Source organism: Eutrigla gurnardus (assembly GCF_963514095.1).
Source record: "Eutrigla gurnardus genome assembly, chromosome: 23".
NCBI classification, from domain to species: Eukaryota; Metazoa; Chordata; class Actinopteri; order Perciformes; family Triglidae; genus Eutrigla; species Eutrigla gurnardus.
This window is the reverse complement of record NC_139934.1, coordinates 18,144,724-18,159,912: the sequence shown is the minus strand read 5'-3', so window position 1 is coordinate 18,159,912 and position 15,189 is coordinate 18,144,724. Positions and strand designations below refer to the sequence as shown.

The 15,189-nt window shown below is 47.2% G+C and overlaps 1 protein-coding gene across 1 annotated transcript in view; it reads left to right on the top strand.

Annotated features, from left to right (window-relative positions):
• Positions 1-7,921, top strand: part of sema4f (sema domain, immunoglobulin domain (Ig), transmembrane domain (TM) and short cytoplasmic domain, (semaphorin) 4F) — a 59,252-nt gene extending 51,331 nt beyond the window's left edge. Inside the window, exons 4-15 of the mRNA XM_084003703.1 lie at positions 343-441; positions 916-1,027; positions 1,130-1,249; positions 1,354-1,508; positions 1,587-1,768; positions 2,004-2,145; positions 2,264-2,477; positions 5,092-5,201; positions 5,312-5,463; positions 5,838-5,893; positions 5,990-6,180; positions 6,361-7,921. Coding sequence (XP_083859829.1) covers positions 343-441; positions 916-1,027; positions 1,130-1,249; positions 1,354-1,508; positions 1,587-1,768; positions 2,004-2,145; positions 2,264-2,477; positions 5,092-5,201; positions 5,312-5,463; positions 5,838-5,893; positions 5,990-6,180; positions 6,361-7,089 — 2,262 coding nt within the window. The 3' untranslated portion in view covers positions 7,090-7,921. The remainder of the gene's footprint in view (positions 1-342; positions 442-915; positions 1,028-1,129; positions 1,250-1,353; positions 1,509-1,586; positions 1,769-2,003; positions 2,146-2,263; positions 2,478-5,091; positions 5,202-5,311; positions 5,464-5,837; positions 5,894-5,989; positions 6,181-6,360) is intronic.
• Positions 7,922-15,189: the final 7,268 nt, after the last annotated feature.

The following is a 15,189-nucleotide window of genomic DNA, read 5'->3' as shown; positions in this document are numbered from 1 at the left end:
AAGCATATTTGGATGATTATTGGCATAATAATTGTGAATTGCAATTATTTGTCAAAAATGTTGATATTGCCTATTTTGTGTTTTATTTGTGCATAAAAATGGATGGTGTGAGATTGCAGCTTGCATGCCTGTGTGAGCGTGAATTAGTATGGATGGGGTCTCTCCCATCAGTGTCCCAATCAGTCATCGATATCCCAGCTGTTCTCAGAATTCACTCCAACCTTTCTCCTAAAGATCAGTGGGCCAAAAACACATGTTGGATAGATTTTTATTTCTGAATTTCGGGAGTTGAACACATTTTCAGCCTTCCCTTTATTTCTGTGTGTGTGTCTCCACCTGCAGGTCGACTGTAACAACTACATCCGTCTGCTGGAGTTCCTGGGCGACGGACGCGTCTACGTGTGTGGCACCTACGCCTTCGACCCCCAGTGTGCCTTCCTGGTTAGTGTGTGTGTGTGTGTGTGTGTGAGGCTTCCCTCCTGTTAGTCAGTGTCTGCATGTGTAAGTTCATATTTGAGTGTGACATGATGGGGCAGATCACTGCCTTGGTATCCGTCAGCATTGAGAGCTGCACATGAATCACTAATTCACACCCAAGTCCTTCACCAAAGGGACAGGCACACAAACACATCCACTCTCCTACCACTACTGTCAATTTAGTCACATTTAAACATATTTTTCTTTTTCAAATCAAACACTTTTCCTCAGTCTGTATTAGAAAAATAATTGGTGCTAGTGACAGTTTCTAGTAAGTAAAAAAGTGGAATTAGGGTACATGATTGTGACATTTTAAGCTGGCAGTGTATAAAGAGGATAGGAGGATAACAAAAACAAAAGTCAACTGGGAAAAAACGATATCGATTTGGCATTTGTAGTTAGTAACTACTTCTCGCCCCCCCTTGTGTCACCCTGCAGGAGCTGTCCTCCTTCAGCCTGGAGAAAGCTGAGGATGGAGGGGTGAAGATGGAGACGGGGAAGGGCAAGTGTCCCTTTGAGCCCAGTCAGCACTACACAACCGTGATGGCAGGTGGGACAGTATGAATGGCCGCTTGATTGATGAATCTTCTTGTTTGTTTGTTATCGGGCTCTTTGGAATAGTAGCCTGATCTGAGGTTTCTGTCTTGTCTAGGTGGAACCCTGTACACAGCAGCCACCAGTAACTTCCTGGGAACGCTGTTCGACATCTCCAGGGCAACGGGCGATGAGCAGGAGCGCATCCGAACCGAGCGATCCATCAACTGGCTGAGTGGTGAGACGCACTCCCACACTAAACCCCCCACACACAGTAATAGGACCATGAGCATACTCTCCCAAAGGAAACAGACTAAGTGTGTGTGTGTGTGTGTTTCTCAGACCCAGAGTTTGTGAGCTCAGCCTTCATAGAGCAGTCTGCAGACAGCAACCCAACAGGAGATGATGACAAAATCTACTTCTTCTTCACGGAGGTGGCCAAAGAGTACGACCTCTACACCAAGGTCAAGGTGCCCAGGGTGGCACGGGTCTGCAAGGTAACCCCACACCTTCATTCAATGACTTATTGACTGATCGATCGCCTCGTTTGACTTCACTTCCCCCCGTCTGCTCAGTCTGATGTGGGAGGGATGAAGACTCTGCAGCGACGTTGGACCACCTTCCTCAAGGCCCAGCTGGTGTGTGAGGACAAACCGAGCGGTCAGCGCTACAACATCCTCACTGATGTGTTCACCACACAGCAGACGCCGGGCGACCCCAGCAGCACGCACTTCTACGGGCTGTTCACCTCGCAGTGGTAAGCTGAGGGACGAGCAGGGCAAAGGGGAAACCACAGCCGCTCTCTTTGATGATATTGGAATTCTGCCTGTTGTATCATATTTACTGTCAACGTGAATAAACATATTTCCCAAAAATGTCAAACAATTATTTTGATATTGAACATTAAATTAATTCTTCAGGTAACTTTTTCTTTTTTTCCTCCAAATTAACAACAGCACGGCTTCATAGTAACTATTTTTTCCTCTTCTCAGGGAGCGTGAAGAGTTGTCAGCGGTGTGTGTTTTCAGTCTGTCTGACATCAGCAAGGTGATGGATGGTCCCTTTAAAGAGCTGAAGAAGACCTGCGAGAACTGGATCAACCCTGAACCTGTCCCCACACCAAGACCTGGCCAGGTACTAAACTGTACAGGCACATAACGACTGCATATGTACTATCACCACCTCTACTTTATACATTCTACCATGTTCACATTAATGATTCAGACACTGTTGTTTTCACCACGTCCTTTAGTGTTTGAACAATGCTTTGAAGGCTGAGGGGTTCGAGTCCTCCCTGAAACTCCCTGACAAGGTGTTGACATTTGTGAGGGATCACCCCCTGATGGAGAACAGTGTTACTGCAGCGCCCCTGCTGGTCCGGAAGGGAACGAGATACACTAAGCTGGCTGTAACGCAGACGGGCAGTGGAGAGGAGCGGAGGGGAGCAGTGCTGCACCTGGGGACCGGTAAGGAGAGAGGCAACTCTTAACTGTCTGCTGAAACTAGATTTAATATCAGGTGGCAACCTCCGGTTCTGAAAAGTGAAGCCAGACCTGAAGTGCCTTAAACTTCCATTCTCTCTGCTGGCCATCAGGGGGCGTCTGATTGTATGGAAGTCTATGAGAGACCGACCCTACTTCTCCCTTGGTTTATTATTTCAGTAAACATTGTAAACATGAGTTCATGGTCTTAATCGCTAGTTTGATGACCATTTAGGGTCGGGGCTAAGATGACTTTAAAGGAGAAATCCGGTCATTTTTGACCCCATTTCCGTTGTCCTCAGGGTCATCCCGACTTATTAGAAGCAAAAAACCAGACAAAAATTGACGTTGCCTAGCCCGAGATCTGTACCTGCCTGGCAGCCTTCCAGACTCGCTCCAATGCTAACCCATTGGGGCACGTTTTATCTGCTTTCCTGGGCCTCAGAAAACAATTCCAAGACCTATGCAACACAGGTTGGGTCCGTACGAGACACCACGGTGCTCGTTTAGCTCAAATAGTGTTGCAAAACGACATAAATATGTGTGTTTTAGCATGAAGTTACTCACCTCAAATCACTCCGTAGACATTAGCAGTAGATAGCTGAGCGCCTGTCGTCCCTCAGTCACCGCAGAAACGAAAACGTTTTCCTCGTAGTTTTGATTTTGTATCCATAAAGAAACGACGAGCAGTGCAGTCGTCCTGTCCGTAATAAATCCAGGAAGCTGTTATGTCCATATGTATGACTATGTTACAACATAGCAACGATAGCTTCAGCTAGTAACGTGCCGGGCGCTCGTCCGTCCCACTCACCGCAGAAACGAAAACGTTTTTCTCGTAGTTTTGATTTTGTATCCATAAAGAAACGACCGAGCAGTGCAGTCGTCATGTCCGTAATAAATCCATGAAGCTGGTATGTCCATATGTATGACTATGTTACAACATAGCAACGATAGCTTACAGCTAGTAACGTGCCGGGCGCTCGTCCATCCCAGTCACCGCAGAAACAAAAAAGTTTTCCTCGTAGATTTTGTATCCATAAAGAAACGACTGAGCTGTGCAGTCGTCCTGTCCGTAATAAATCCATGAAGCTGTTATGTCCATATGTATGACTATGTTACAACATAGCAACGACTGCTTACAGCTAAACAGTAGCCGAGAGCCAAAAGTCTCGCGCAAGTTCCCGTCTGCCGACGTCCTCACTCTGGAGCTGCTTTCAAGCCAATACAGTGACAAACTTCTTTCCATCGAGCAGTGCCGTCATGTCCATATGACAGTGTAACTAGCGCTAGCCTAGATAGTAAGATTGCTTAGCCTGTGTGACAGTTGAACCTGCTACAGCCACAACAAATCTCGCGCAGTCTCAGTAGGCTAGTTGTGTTGACAGCACGAGTGGGAGTCGCGTGTCGTGTGTGCAGACTGCAGTCTCTCATCAACAGAGTGAGATCAAGTGACCCTTGCGCGACTGTCCAAGATTTGTCACTGTACTGGCTTGAAAACAGCTCCAGAGTGAGGACGGCAGACGGGAACTTGCGCGAGACTTGCATTGTTTTGGCTCCAGGCTACTGTTTAGCTGTAAGCAGTCGTTGCTATGTTGTAACATAGTCATACATATTGACATAACAGCGTCATGGATTTATTACGGACATGAGGACTGCACTGCTCGATCGTTTCTTTATGGATACAAAATCAAAACTACGAGGAAAACGTTTTCGTTTCTGTGGTGAGTGGGAGGGACGAGCGCCCGGCACGTTACTAGCTGAAGCTATCGTTGCTATGTTGTAACATAGTCATACATATGGACATAACAGCTTCCTGGATTAATTACGGACAGGACGACTGCACTGCTCGGTCGTTTCTTTATGGATACAAAATCAAAACTACGAGGAAAACGTTTTCGTTTCTGCGGTGACTGGGAGGGACGACAGGCGCTCGGCTATCTACTGCTAATGTCTACGGGGTGATTTGAGGTGAGTAACTCCATGCTAAAACACACATATTTATGTCGTTTTGCAACACTATTTGAGCTAAACGAGCGCCGTGGTGTCTCGTACGGACCCAACCTGTGTTGCATAGGTCTTGGAATTGTTTTCTGGGGCCCAGGAAAGCAGATATAACGTGCCCCAATGGGTTAGCATTGGAGCGAGTCTGGAAGGCTGCCAGGCAGGTACAGATCTCGGGCTAGGCAACGTCAATTTTTGTCGGGTTTTTTGCTTCTAATAAGTCGGGATGACCCTGAGGACAACGGAAATGGGGTCAAAAATGACCGGATTTCTCCTTTAACACTTCGCTGTAAAGTTGACCTTGAATTGTGAAGCTAACTTTGTTAGCAGCTTCATACCAGTGAAGTCACTGGTATGAAGCAGTACCATGATGACGTCCCCTTCTTCCATGGTCAATAAATTACAGTTGAACTGAGAAAGTAAAAGTAATGATTCCTAATTTGACATGCATTGCTGTACACATGCATGTAAACATTAATGGGCATGACAGATTTAACATTTTAGAAATCAATCACAATTTTGCAAGGGTTCTGAAATTATGTAAATACATTTTGATTTTCATATGAAATCAATGAAATTTTCTTTGTGTGTGTTGCAGATCGTGGGGAGCTCCACCGGGTGGCGGTAGTGGGCCAGAACGCCACCTTACTGCAGGAGATTCCTCTGTTCACTTCACAGGAGCCTGTCAACAACATATTATTGCACCAGGTATTTGCATATGCGTTCACATACTACCATGCAGACATTGCATATTAATCTGCAGTGCCCAGAAACATGTGTTATATAGCTATATTCAGTAATGGCTCCTGGGTCTCTAGGGCCGGGCTCTGGTGGGCAGCCCTCTGTCTCTGGCTCGTGTGCAGGCTGAAGGCTGCGCTCTGTATCCCAGCTGTGAGGTGTGTGCCCGGGCCAGAGGACTGGGCTGTGTGTGGAGCACAGAGGAGGAAGCCTGCAGGCCCACAACAGCAGAGTGAGTACCACAGGAATCTCACAGAGAACTGGAACCTTCCAAAAATCAAAATGTGACGGCAGACAACACTTTCTAACCGGGTGTTGGGTTAGAAAATGTTTTAGTTAGCTGTAAAAACTGACCTCTTTTTTTGTTTATTTTGTTTTCAAACCTTTAAAAACATGTTCCTTATATCTTAAAGACATTATTTTGTGTAACCATCAGCAAAAAATGACCATAAAAACAAGAAAACACTTGCAGTCTCACTTATCAACTCTCTTTTGATAGACTCATCAATTGGATATATTTAAAGAAGCAGTAAGCTACTAAGTAAAGTGGTTTTGCTACTAAACCTTTGACGCAAACACGTGACCCCCTTTTGTGTGTGCATGCAGACCTGGTCCAGGTGATGTGGTCGACAACGCCTTGAGAACGTGTGATACAGTGGAGGGTAAGTACATCTCATTTTTATAAAGCAAATATGTTCTCTATCTCTATCTCCCCGTTATGTGTGTTTCATCTGTCCCCCGCCCGCTGCCTCCTCCAGGCCGTTGCTCCCCGTCCATCAGGGAGCTGCGGGTGTCTGCGGGTCTGCGTCTCCTGTTGCCATGTGTCCAGCTGTCTGCCCGGCCCTGCAGCTGGGAGCACCCCCCCCACCGACACACCCGGCAGCACCACTCGGACCTGGAGGTGACTGTCACAGAGGACAGCCTCGGAAAATACATCTGCACATGCCAGGTACTTTTAGCTTAGCAGCATAACATATTTACCCTATTCCACTCGTTCCTGCTATTATGAAATAATAAGTGTTTTTTGTGGAAGCAAACATTTTATCAGAAAACACTGCTGAAACCCCCCCATTCTTTACAACTCAAAATCGTTCTTTTTCTTCTTTTCTGCCATGTTGCTCTGCTCCAGGAGGCAGGACCAGGTAGCAGAGACCCCACCCCCTGCCGCAGAGCAGCCTATCAGCTGACACTACAAGGTCCCACCGCTGGAGGAACGGTGGCGACAGCAGGAGGCCGTCACGTCCTGGCCATCTATATTATCTTCTTCTTCTTGGGCTTAGCATTTGGTGTATTTCTCCTTTATTTCCTTTCCCGTCGACGAAGCATTGCCCGACAGGGTCACCACCTGCCAGATAATTCGCTGTCATCGGATAAGGGGCGAGACTTGCTGGGCTCCTCGGCCACACCACAGTCCCCAAGCAGTGCCAGCCTTCTGTCTGAGGGATTCAGATTGACAGAAAAACGCAACGGGACGACGACCACAAACACAACTACGACACTCCTAAGCAACCAGGGGAATGGTGGTCCCCATGGCAACAGCTACAGTGGCACCCTGATCCACAGCAACCCCAGCAATGGCAATGGGAATGCCCTGTATTCCAACTGCAACACAAGTAGCAGCGGGCTGAAGTTCGCCCCTGACATTTTAGCTGCAGACTTGTTGGATGGAAGGACGGGGGAGAGTGAGAGTGGGATGCCAAAGGGGATAGAGAGGGAGTCGGGGGAGGGGGAAGAGGTGGATGAGGGGCTGGGGGACGCGTTAGGGGAAGGAATAAAAGGACTAGAGGAGGAGTTGGCCAGCTTTCCCATGTTTAAATCATCGGCACCACTGGCTCAGTGCGAAGAAAGCTCAATATGAAAAGAGATAAACATTGTTTGCACCATTTTGCATCCTCCAAACAAAGTGAACTATAGGAGGAATACAACATGGCTACTGCCAAATGCCTTTGAATGGGAGCTGTGGCATGAAGAGAGACTACAGAGATATATGAGAAATATAGAATAAGTTAATGTCAAAGCATGTGAGAGAGAGAACATGTTCCAGATGTAATATAAAATGTAAATATGTGCAGTCTGAACCCGACTGTGGAGATGAGTGTGATATTTCGCAATTTAAATGTGAAAGAAAAAAATCAAAGATGAAATGTCTACATGTGTAGATATTGAAAAGCCATATTGTCTTTCTCTTTCCGTTGTTGTTTTCTCTCTCTTCTTGTGATGGCACTGCACTCTGAACCTCTCTTCCTCCCTCTCACACCACTCAAATCCTAGACCTTGACCAAGGCACCAAAGGACTGCCCAGTCAGACTGCACCGGTCCTGGGCTCCAACCAGAGATGTCCCTGTCGGAGACGTTATAGAGTGTAGCGGCGGGGCTGTCCCTGCTCCATTGCTGCACAGGTCAGGAGGATGATAGGTTTCAAGGTCACCTATCAAGTTTGTGCCAGTGAGGAACATTTAAGTTGCACAGCAGATGCAAGTGACAGCTGCCCAAATCTGTCACTGTTCACGTTACAGAGACGGAGGACAAATGATTTTCAAAAGGATTTGAAATGAATTCCAGCCTCATAGAATGGACCCTGCCAGACTCAATGCCACTATCACTTTTTTTTGTGAGTGTGAAACTGAAAAATTGTATTGTTTTGTCATGTTGTTTTGTAATAAAGCCGAAAAAAGTTGTTGTTAACCTGGTATTGCTGTCCCCACTGCCATGCAAATCTGTGCTTGTGTGTGAAGTTGTCAGTGGCTATGAATGAGTGTGTGTGTGTGTGTGTGAGAGAGAGAGAGAGAGAGAGAGAGAGAGAGAAATATGAAATACCTTTTTGAAGGTATTGTTATACCTTCAAAAACATCTTCAAGCTCAAAATGGCCAAAAAAACTAAACAAAAAACAAACTCTGCAACTACAGCATCTATTTGAATGAAATTAAAATCATAATACAAGTAAAAGTGAGATTTCTGCAGAGCATCATATGGACTGAGTCAGACTAAATTAAGATAGAACAGCATAAATGTTTAGATTGTATTTCCACTGAATAAAACGTATACTTTTAGAGTGACTGCACAGACCGACGCTAATCTAATGAAGCAGAGCAAAGTGGGAGAGGTTTTCATGGAGGCATGTTTTACAGAATATTCAAATTGGCCATTTGAGTACATCAGTGCACCGACTTTGTGCCATTTGAAATGTTCTCAGGGAATTATTCTCAGGTAAGTATTAATTCCATCTAAATACAACTGTGTTTTCCTTTGTTCTGATTAATTATACATGTTCCCATTCAATGAAAACCATCTCCAGATGTAGCACCATGATTCATCCACTAGACGGAGACACGGACTGTTTTCACATGGAGTTTGTGTTGGAGGCAGGCTGACTGCAAACGCTCCTCCCTGTCTTGCAAATGAATACATCCCATAGACCCTATATATTTGGATATATTTACATTTAGGGCATTTAGCAGACGCTTTTGTCCAAAGCGACTTACAATAAGTACATTTGTCAAAAGAAAAAAACACAACATATCATTGCCGATAAAGTAAGAGCTGTTGTTGTAGCGAAAAACCTTCAACTACATAATTTCTAGGTCCATTTCAGATAGACTAACTATCTAACAGATAGTCTCCCAATTGTAGTCCCAGATGAAAAGAAGTCCAGCCAGTCTTTAATCCAAAGAAAAAAGAGATGTTTATTAGCCAATACAGGATCCAAACATCACGGGTTCCCCCGGGGTAAGCGCCCGAGAGCCCCGTGTCCTCGGTTTATATGCTGTTGAACCCAGGATTCCACGCCCCTGTCAGGTTGCCACCCTCACCTTTTCTACAAGTCAGGATCTTATTTTTCTAAAAAACAATGACTGTCATAATTTCCCCACCCATCATTTGGGTCATCAGCTGTCACACTTTGGCAGGGTTTTTCCCCATTATCTTCCTAAAGCGTTCCTAAAACACCTCTCCTCACTGCAGAGGCCTCAAGGCCATTATGACATAATGGTGTACACAGTTTGTGTAGACTCATGAACCCAGGTGCAGGGCCTTTAAAAATCACAACCTGACATGGTAACTTAGATATCCTTAGGCTGCAGAAATAATTAACCCCTTAGCCACTACACTGTCACCCTTCCTTTCAAGCTCAACATCATAGTGATCCATCGCCCACCCGGTCCTCTCTGTGACTTTTTAGATGAGATGGATGCCCTCCTGAGCTGCTCCCCTGATGATGGCACACCACTCGTCGTCCTTGGTGACTTCAACATCCACCCGGGAAAGCTGCACTCATCTGAATTCATTGACTTCTTCTCCACATTTGACCTCACACTCTCCCCCTCTCCACCCACTCACCGGGCCGGGAACCAACGTGACCTTGTCTTCTCAAGATCCTGTGGCATCTCGGCACTCTCTGTTGCCCCGCTCACCGTGTCCGACCACCACTTTGTGACTTTCTCTCTCCCCATGAAGCCCACCACATCCCTCCCCTCTACGCCTCGAACGGTCACCAGCCGCCGCAACCTGAAATCCCTCACTCCCTCCGCTCTTTCCTCAACTGTTATCTCCTTGCTACCATCCTCAGAACAGTTCTCCTTAATGCCTACTGAGGAAGCCTCCTCCATCCTGATGTCCTCACTCTCCTCTTCTTTGGACACTCTCTGTCCCCTCACCTCATGACCGGCGCGATCATCTCCCTCCCCTCCCTGGCTGTCTGAACCTCTGCGAACCAACAGATCATTGTTGCGAGCGGCTGAGAGAAAATGGAAGAAATCGGGCCAGCACGAGGACCATGCTCACTACCACCACCTCCTCTCTGACTTCACCTCAACTGATTCGGCAGCTAAATCTGCCTTCCACCTTTTAGCCCTCTCACCTCTGAAGATGTTCACAAACTTGTTACATCTAACCGTGCCACCACCTGCTCCCTTGACCTGATTCCCTCCTCTCTTCTCCAAGACATCTCACACAACATCTTGCCATTCCTCACCACCCTGATCAACTCCTCCCTCACGTCAGGTGTCATTCCAGCGGCTTTAAAGCAGACTGTCCTCCTCGAGAAAACGACCACATAGGTCGTGTGTCAAGCACCGAATTACGACCATATGTTACGTTTCAAAATAGCGCGCCCTCTAGCCCCCCCCACACGTCGACCTAAACCTACCCCGATTCCACGACATCTCACAGTGACCGAGTCTCTGCGAGACGCCAGAGCCTCATCCAACTCCTCTGTTCTCATTCTCCTCGACCTATCTGCTGCATTCGACACAGTCAACCACCAAATCCTCCTCTCCACTCTGGCTGAACTTGGCATAACTGACTCTGCTCTCACCTGGTTTACATCATACCTGACGAATCGCACCTTTCAGGTCACATGGAATGGCATGGAATGACACGGAATGTCCAAACCATGTTCTCTGGACATGGGTGTCCCTCAAGGCTCAGTATTAGGAACGCTTCTGTTCTCATTATACAACAGATCACTAGGTTCTGTGATCACATCACATGGATTCTTCTACCATTGTTATGCAGATGACACCCAGCTGTTCCTCTCTTTTCCCCCAATCTCTGACACTCACATTGCAATTCGCATCTCGGACTGTCTGGCTGACATCTCTGTCTGGACAACTGCACATCACCTCAGGCTAACTGCCCTCGCATGGACCTGTCAGTCACTGTCGAGGGCATCACAGTATTGCCGTCGTCAACTGAGAGGAACCTGGGTGTAATCCTCGATGACCAACTATCCTGCACCCCCAACATCACTGCTGTGGCCCGATCCTGCAGATTTGCCCTCTACAATATCCGCATGATTCGGACCTTCCTCACAAAGGATGCAACGCAACTCCTGGTCAAGGCACTGGTCATCTCCCGCTTTGACTACTGCAACTCTCTCCTGGCTGGACTCCCGGCCTCTGCGACTAAACCGTTGCAGCATATCCAGAACGCTGCAGCACGCCTTATCTTCAATCTACCCAAATTCTCCCATGTGACCCCCCTCCTCCGTGACTTCCACTGGCTCCCTATTGCAGCACGCATCCAATTCAAGACGATGACAATGGCTTTCAGGGCCATGAATGGAACGGCACCCATCTACCTTCAAACACTGGTCAAACCTCATGCCCCGAAGCGAGCACTTCGCTCCTCTACTTCAGCTGGCTGGCTGGTACCACCATCGCTGAAATCAAACAAATGTCGCTCAGCAAAGTCCAGACTCTTAACTGTTCTGGCGCCTCAGTGGTGGAACGAACTCCCGACTAATGTCAGGACAGCAGAGTCATTTGCCATCTTCCGATAATGGCTCAAGACTCACCTGTTCAGACTTCACCTCGACCTCCCCCCCCCCCCCCCCCCCCCCGTCAGCCTGTGACTTTATTCAGCCTCCTGGCTGATCTTCCCGTCGCTAAAAGACCTACAGAAGCATCAAGTGTGAATGTGTGATCAATGCTGCAGACCAGCTCCACATTCACACACGTTTCTGTTAGAGAAGCATCTTAAGAAGAGGGGGCTCCCCTTGTAAACTTCCTGCCAGAGTGCTCATTCTTTATTTCCCTACAAAGTGATGACATGCACCGACATCATCCACACCTGCTCGTTGGGACTTTATACCTGAGATTACATTGAAAGAGAAAAATAAGCTTTGTTCCATGCTGGACAGCAACGCATTAAACATAACCCGCTAGCAAAGAGCTGTGTACAACATTGGTGACATCATCATATGAACCAAAATAACATTAAAAAGGTGAAGTATTGCTCTTTGGACTTCCTTTGTAGTCGAGGCCTTGTGCTTGTTTGTGTGTGTGTGTGTGTGTGTGTGTGTGTGTGTGTGTGTGTGTGTGTGTGTGCGTGTGTGTGTGGACACTGTCTTCGTGCAACACGTTATCAGCTGTATCAGAACCCCCGTCCTCCCCCTCAAACCGCATCTCCTTCCACACAGCTGTTATTGCAACATAAACTTCACACCTTCAGCTTCTTGCACTAAAATATCTGATTTGAAAACTGTTAAGAAGCATTTAGTTTCCAGTAAACCAGGAGGTGACGCTTCATAAGACAATGTTGTAATTAGAAAAATGTCACAGTGAAACAGCACCACACAAATGTCTCGCTCAATATGAAATATTTCAACACTTAATGTAAATAAGCAAATTTGTATGTATTCATTATTCATTTTCGTCGTGTTCAGGGCCGTAGTGGTAAAATCACAGGTGGGTAAACTGACTTCTGTGATCAGATGGACCATGATGCAGTAAGGCAGACCTGGATATACCGCGCAAGATTGCATTGGAAGAGAAAAATAAGCTTTGTTCCACGCTGGACAGCAACGAATTAAACAGAACTCGCTAGCAAAGAGCTGTGTATAATAATGGTAAATGCTAAATGGCCTCATTTATATAGCGCTTTTTCTCCAAAGCGCTTTACAGGAATGACTGTCACTCACCCATTCACTCACACATTCACACACTGACGGCGGAGTCAACCACGCAGGGCGACAGCCAGCTCGTCAGGAGCAATTGGGTTGAGGTGTCTTGCTCAGGGACACCAGGCACTTAGCTAGGAGGAGCCAGGGATCAAACCAGCAATCTTGCGGTTGCCAGCCGAACGCTCTACCTCCTGAGCTAAACCCCCCGCTAATAGTGACGTCATCGTCACTGACTGAATGTGTCATCTTGAGGCTCATTTATGCTTCCATTTCGTGCGTAAATAGAGAAGTGCGTTATCAACGTTCTAAACATCACTGCCCTCATGCTTTCATGCGTCCTGGAATGGATGTTGAGCAAAACATCCTCTAGAGGGCGTCGTTCACATTAAAAAGTTACTCCAATAAAGTTTGAAAAAAAAAAGGTTTATCACAACAACAATCATGGCGACAATGGAGGACATAATGATCCTGCATCTATTGAGAAGGAGGCAAAATCACAGGTAGCGTTGCAGACAGCGATGGTCTGTGAGACCACTGAATACATCCCGGAGTGTGGACGGAGAATTCCAGTCATTGGTTTTACAGATGACAGAAATTGACGACGAATGTCATTTTCAGTATTTCAGGATGTCCGTCGGGGCTTTCGATGACTTGCTTCGCCAGGTGGCTCCTCACATTCAGCATGGGAACTCAGAACCAGTGATGCCGGCTGAGCGACTGGCGGTCACCATTCGCTTTCTCGCGAAACGATTAGTCGTTTTTAAAACGTTTTTTAATTGTGTATGCTATTCGAGGCACTTTTTTGTGTACAATGCCCGACACTGCCCCCACGATTTCCGTTGGTACTGCAACGTTTGGTCCATATTGGTACACATCCGCAAGCTTGCAGGATACGGACAGAAATACAGGAAATAATTGTAATTGAGGCCTTGTGCTTGTGTCTGTGTGATGGAGGTGAGACACTGCAGGACGCTTCACAAATCACCTAATATCCATTTTATCAGTCCATTCTACAAACCGCACCAACACATATCGAGCCACTGATCAATAGAGACAACCTGCCGCTTCCTGATAGCTGCCACGGACAGTGGTTGGTCACAGACATAAAACCATAATGCAAGGTGAGTAAACGGCATTAGCCTCCACTACAGCCCTGGTCATGTTATTCATGTTTTTTTCATACTTTGTATGCAATACGCTGTGCAAAAATGTTTCTTGGCATTTGGTGTTAACACACATTAATGGTTCCAAAATCCAGACTTATCAGCAAAGCTGGCGGACCTTCTTCTTTCTGGGACCCTTAGCTGTGGAACAAACACGAAAAAATTGCGCATGTGCACTGGTGTCATTTCAAAATTCGTAGGATAATACACGAAAAAATTGTACATAACTTTTCGTAAGTTTCCATACGAAAATTCATGAGAATACGTGATAAAGGCGGAACCACTCTGTAGATCACGATGAAGGTGGAACCCCTCTGGAGGCCATGACAAATGTGGAATCCCTCTGGAAGTCGTGACCGACTGAGCCGGTGCAATGCAAGTTTCGACCAACGCGGCCTTGCGCACGGTCAGTTTAGCAGTTTGGTGGGTCGTGTGAGTCAAGATGGGTGTCGCGGCGCAGCAGGGGGAGGCGTCACAGATTCAGCTTGGCACAGCGGAAGTTTCGTGGCAAAAAGCCTCGCCGAGACTGCGCTGAAAGCCCACCAGCTCCAACCTAATTACAGCTGGCGGAGTGGCAGTTTGGCATCTGACGTCAGATCAAAGGCGGATGGCACGCGTAACGTAAACTCAGCCTGACTGAATTAATACAGCTAAAACTTGGACCTCTCGGACCAAAACATCAGTTTCATCCTGGGAAAAGTTTGGCTGTCCGGCGCTGCTGCTGCTGCTGTCTTCTGTCCAGCGCCGCCGCTAACCATTTTGGTGCCCTAAGTAGAATTCCTTTATGATGCCCCCCCCCCACACCCGAAAAACAGTGATTTAGGGGTGCACAGGTGGTGGAGTGGTTAGAGCGCTTGCCATGTATGTTACACGTACGCATACGCCGCCGACCCTGGTTCGCATCCCGTCCGAAGGTCTTTTGCTGCATGTCACACCTCCCTCTATCTCTCCTGTTCTATCCACTGCTAATAAAATGCGTCTATGCCTGAAAAAATCTTTAAACAAAAATACAGCTCGTGCCTGGTCTCGCGCCTCAGCGAACTATATCGGCATTATAATTATTAGGACTATACGCACGCACAGCGCGTGATGCACATGGTGGGAGCGGCGGCGCTGCTTCTGTCATTGGGTTGTCAAGTGACTTAACTTGCACTGCACCTCGCCTGCCGCATTAAAGGTGAGGAGAGGAGCTCATTTGATTGGTGAAGATCTGAATCGGCTGTGTGGTAATCCCACTCTTGTCTCCTCCTCGTCTCCCACTCCGACCTTCTCTCCTCCCTCTTTCCCACTTGCAGCGGTAGGAGTGATGGGAGGAGTGATGGGAGGCGTGCCTGCACCAGACTGCACCGTGCACGAAACTTGCAAAGTCCAGGTGGACACACCCCGTCGGCGTGG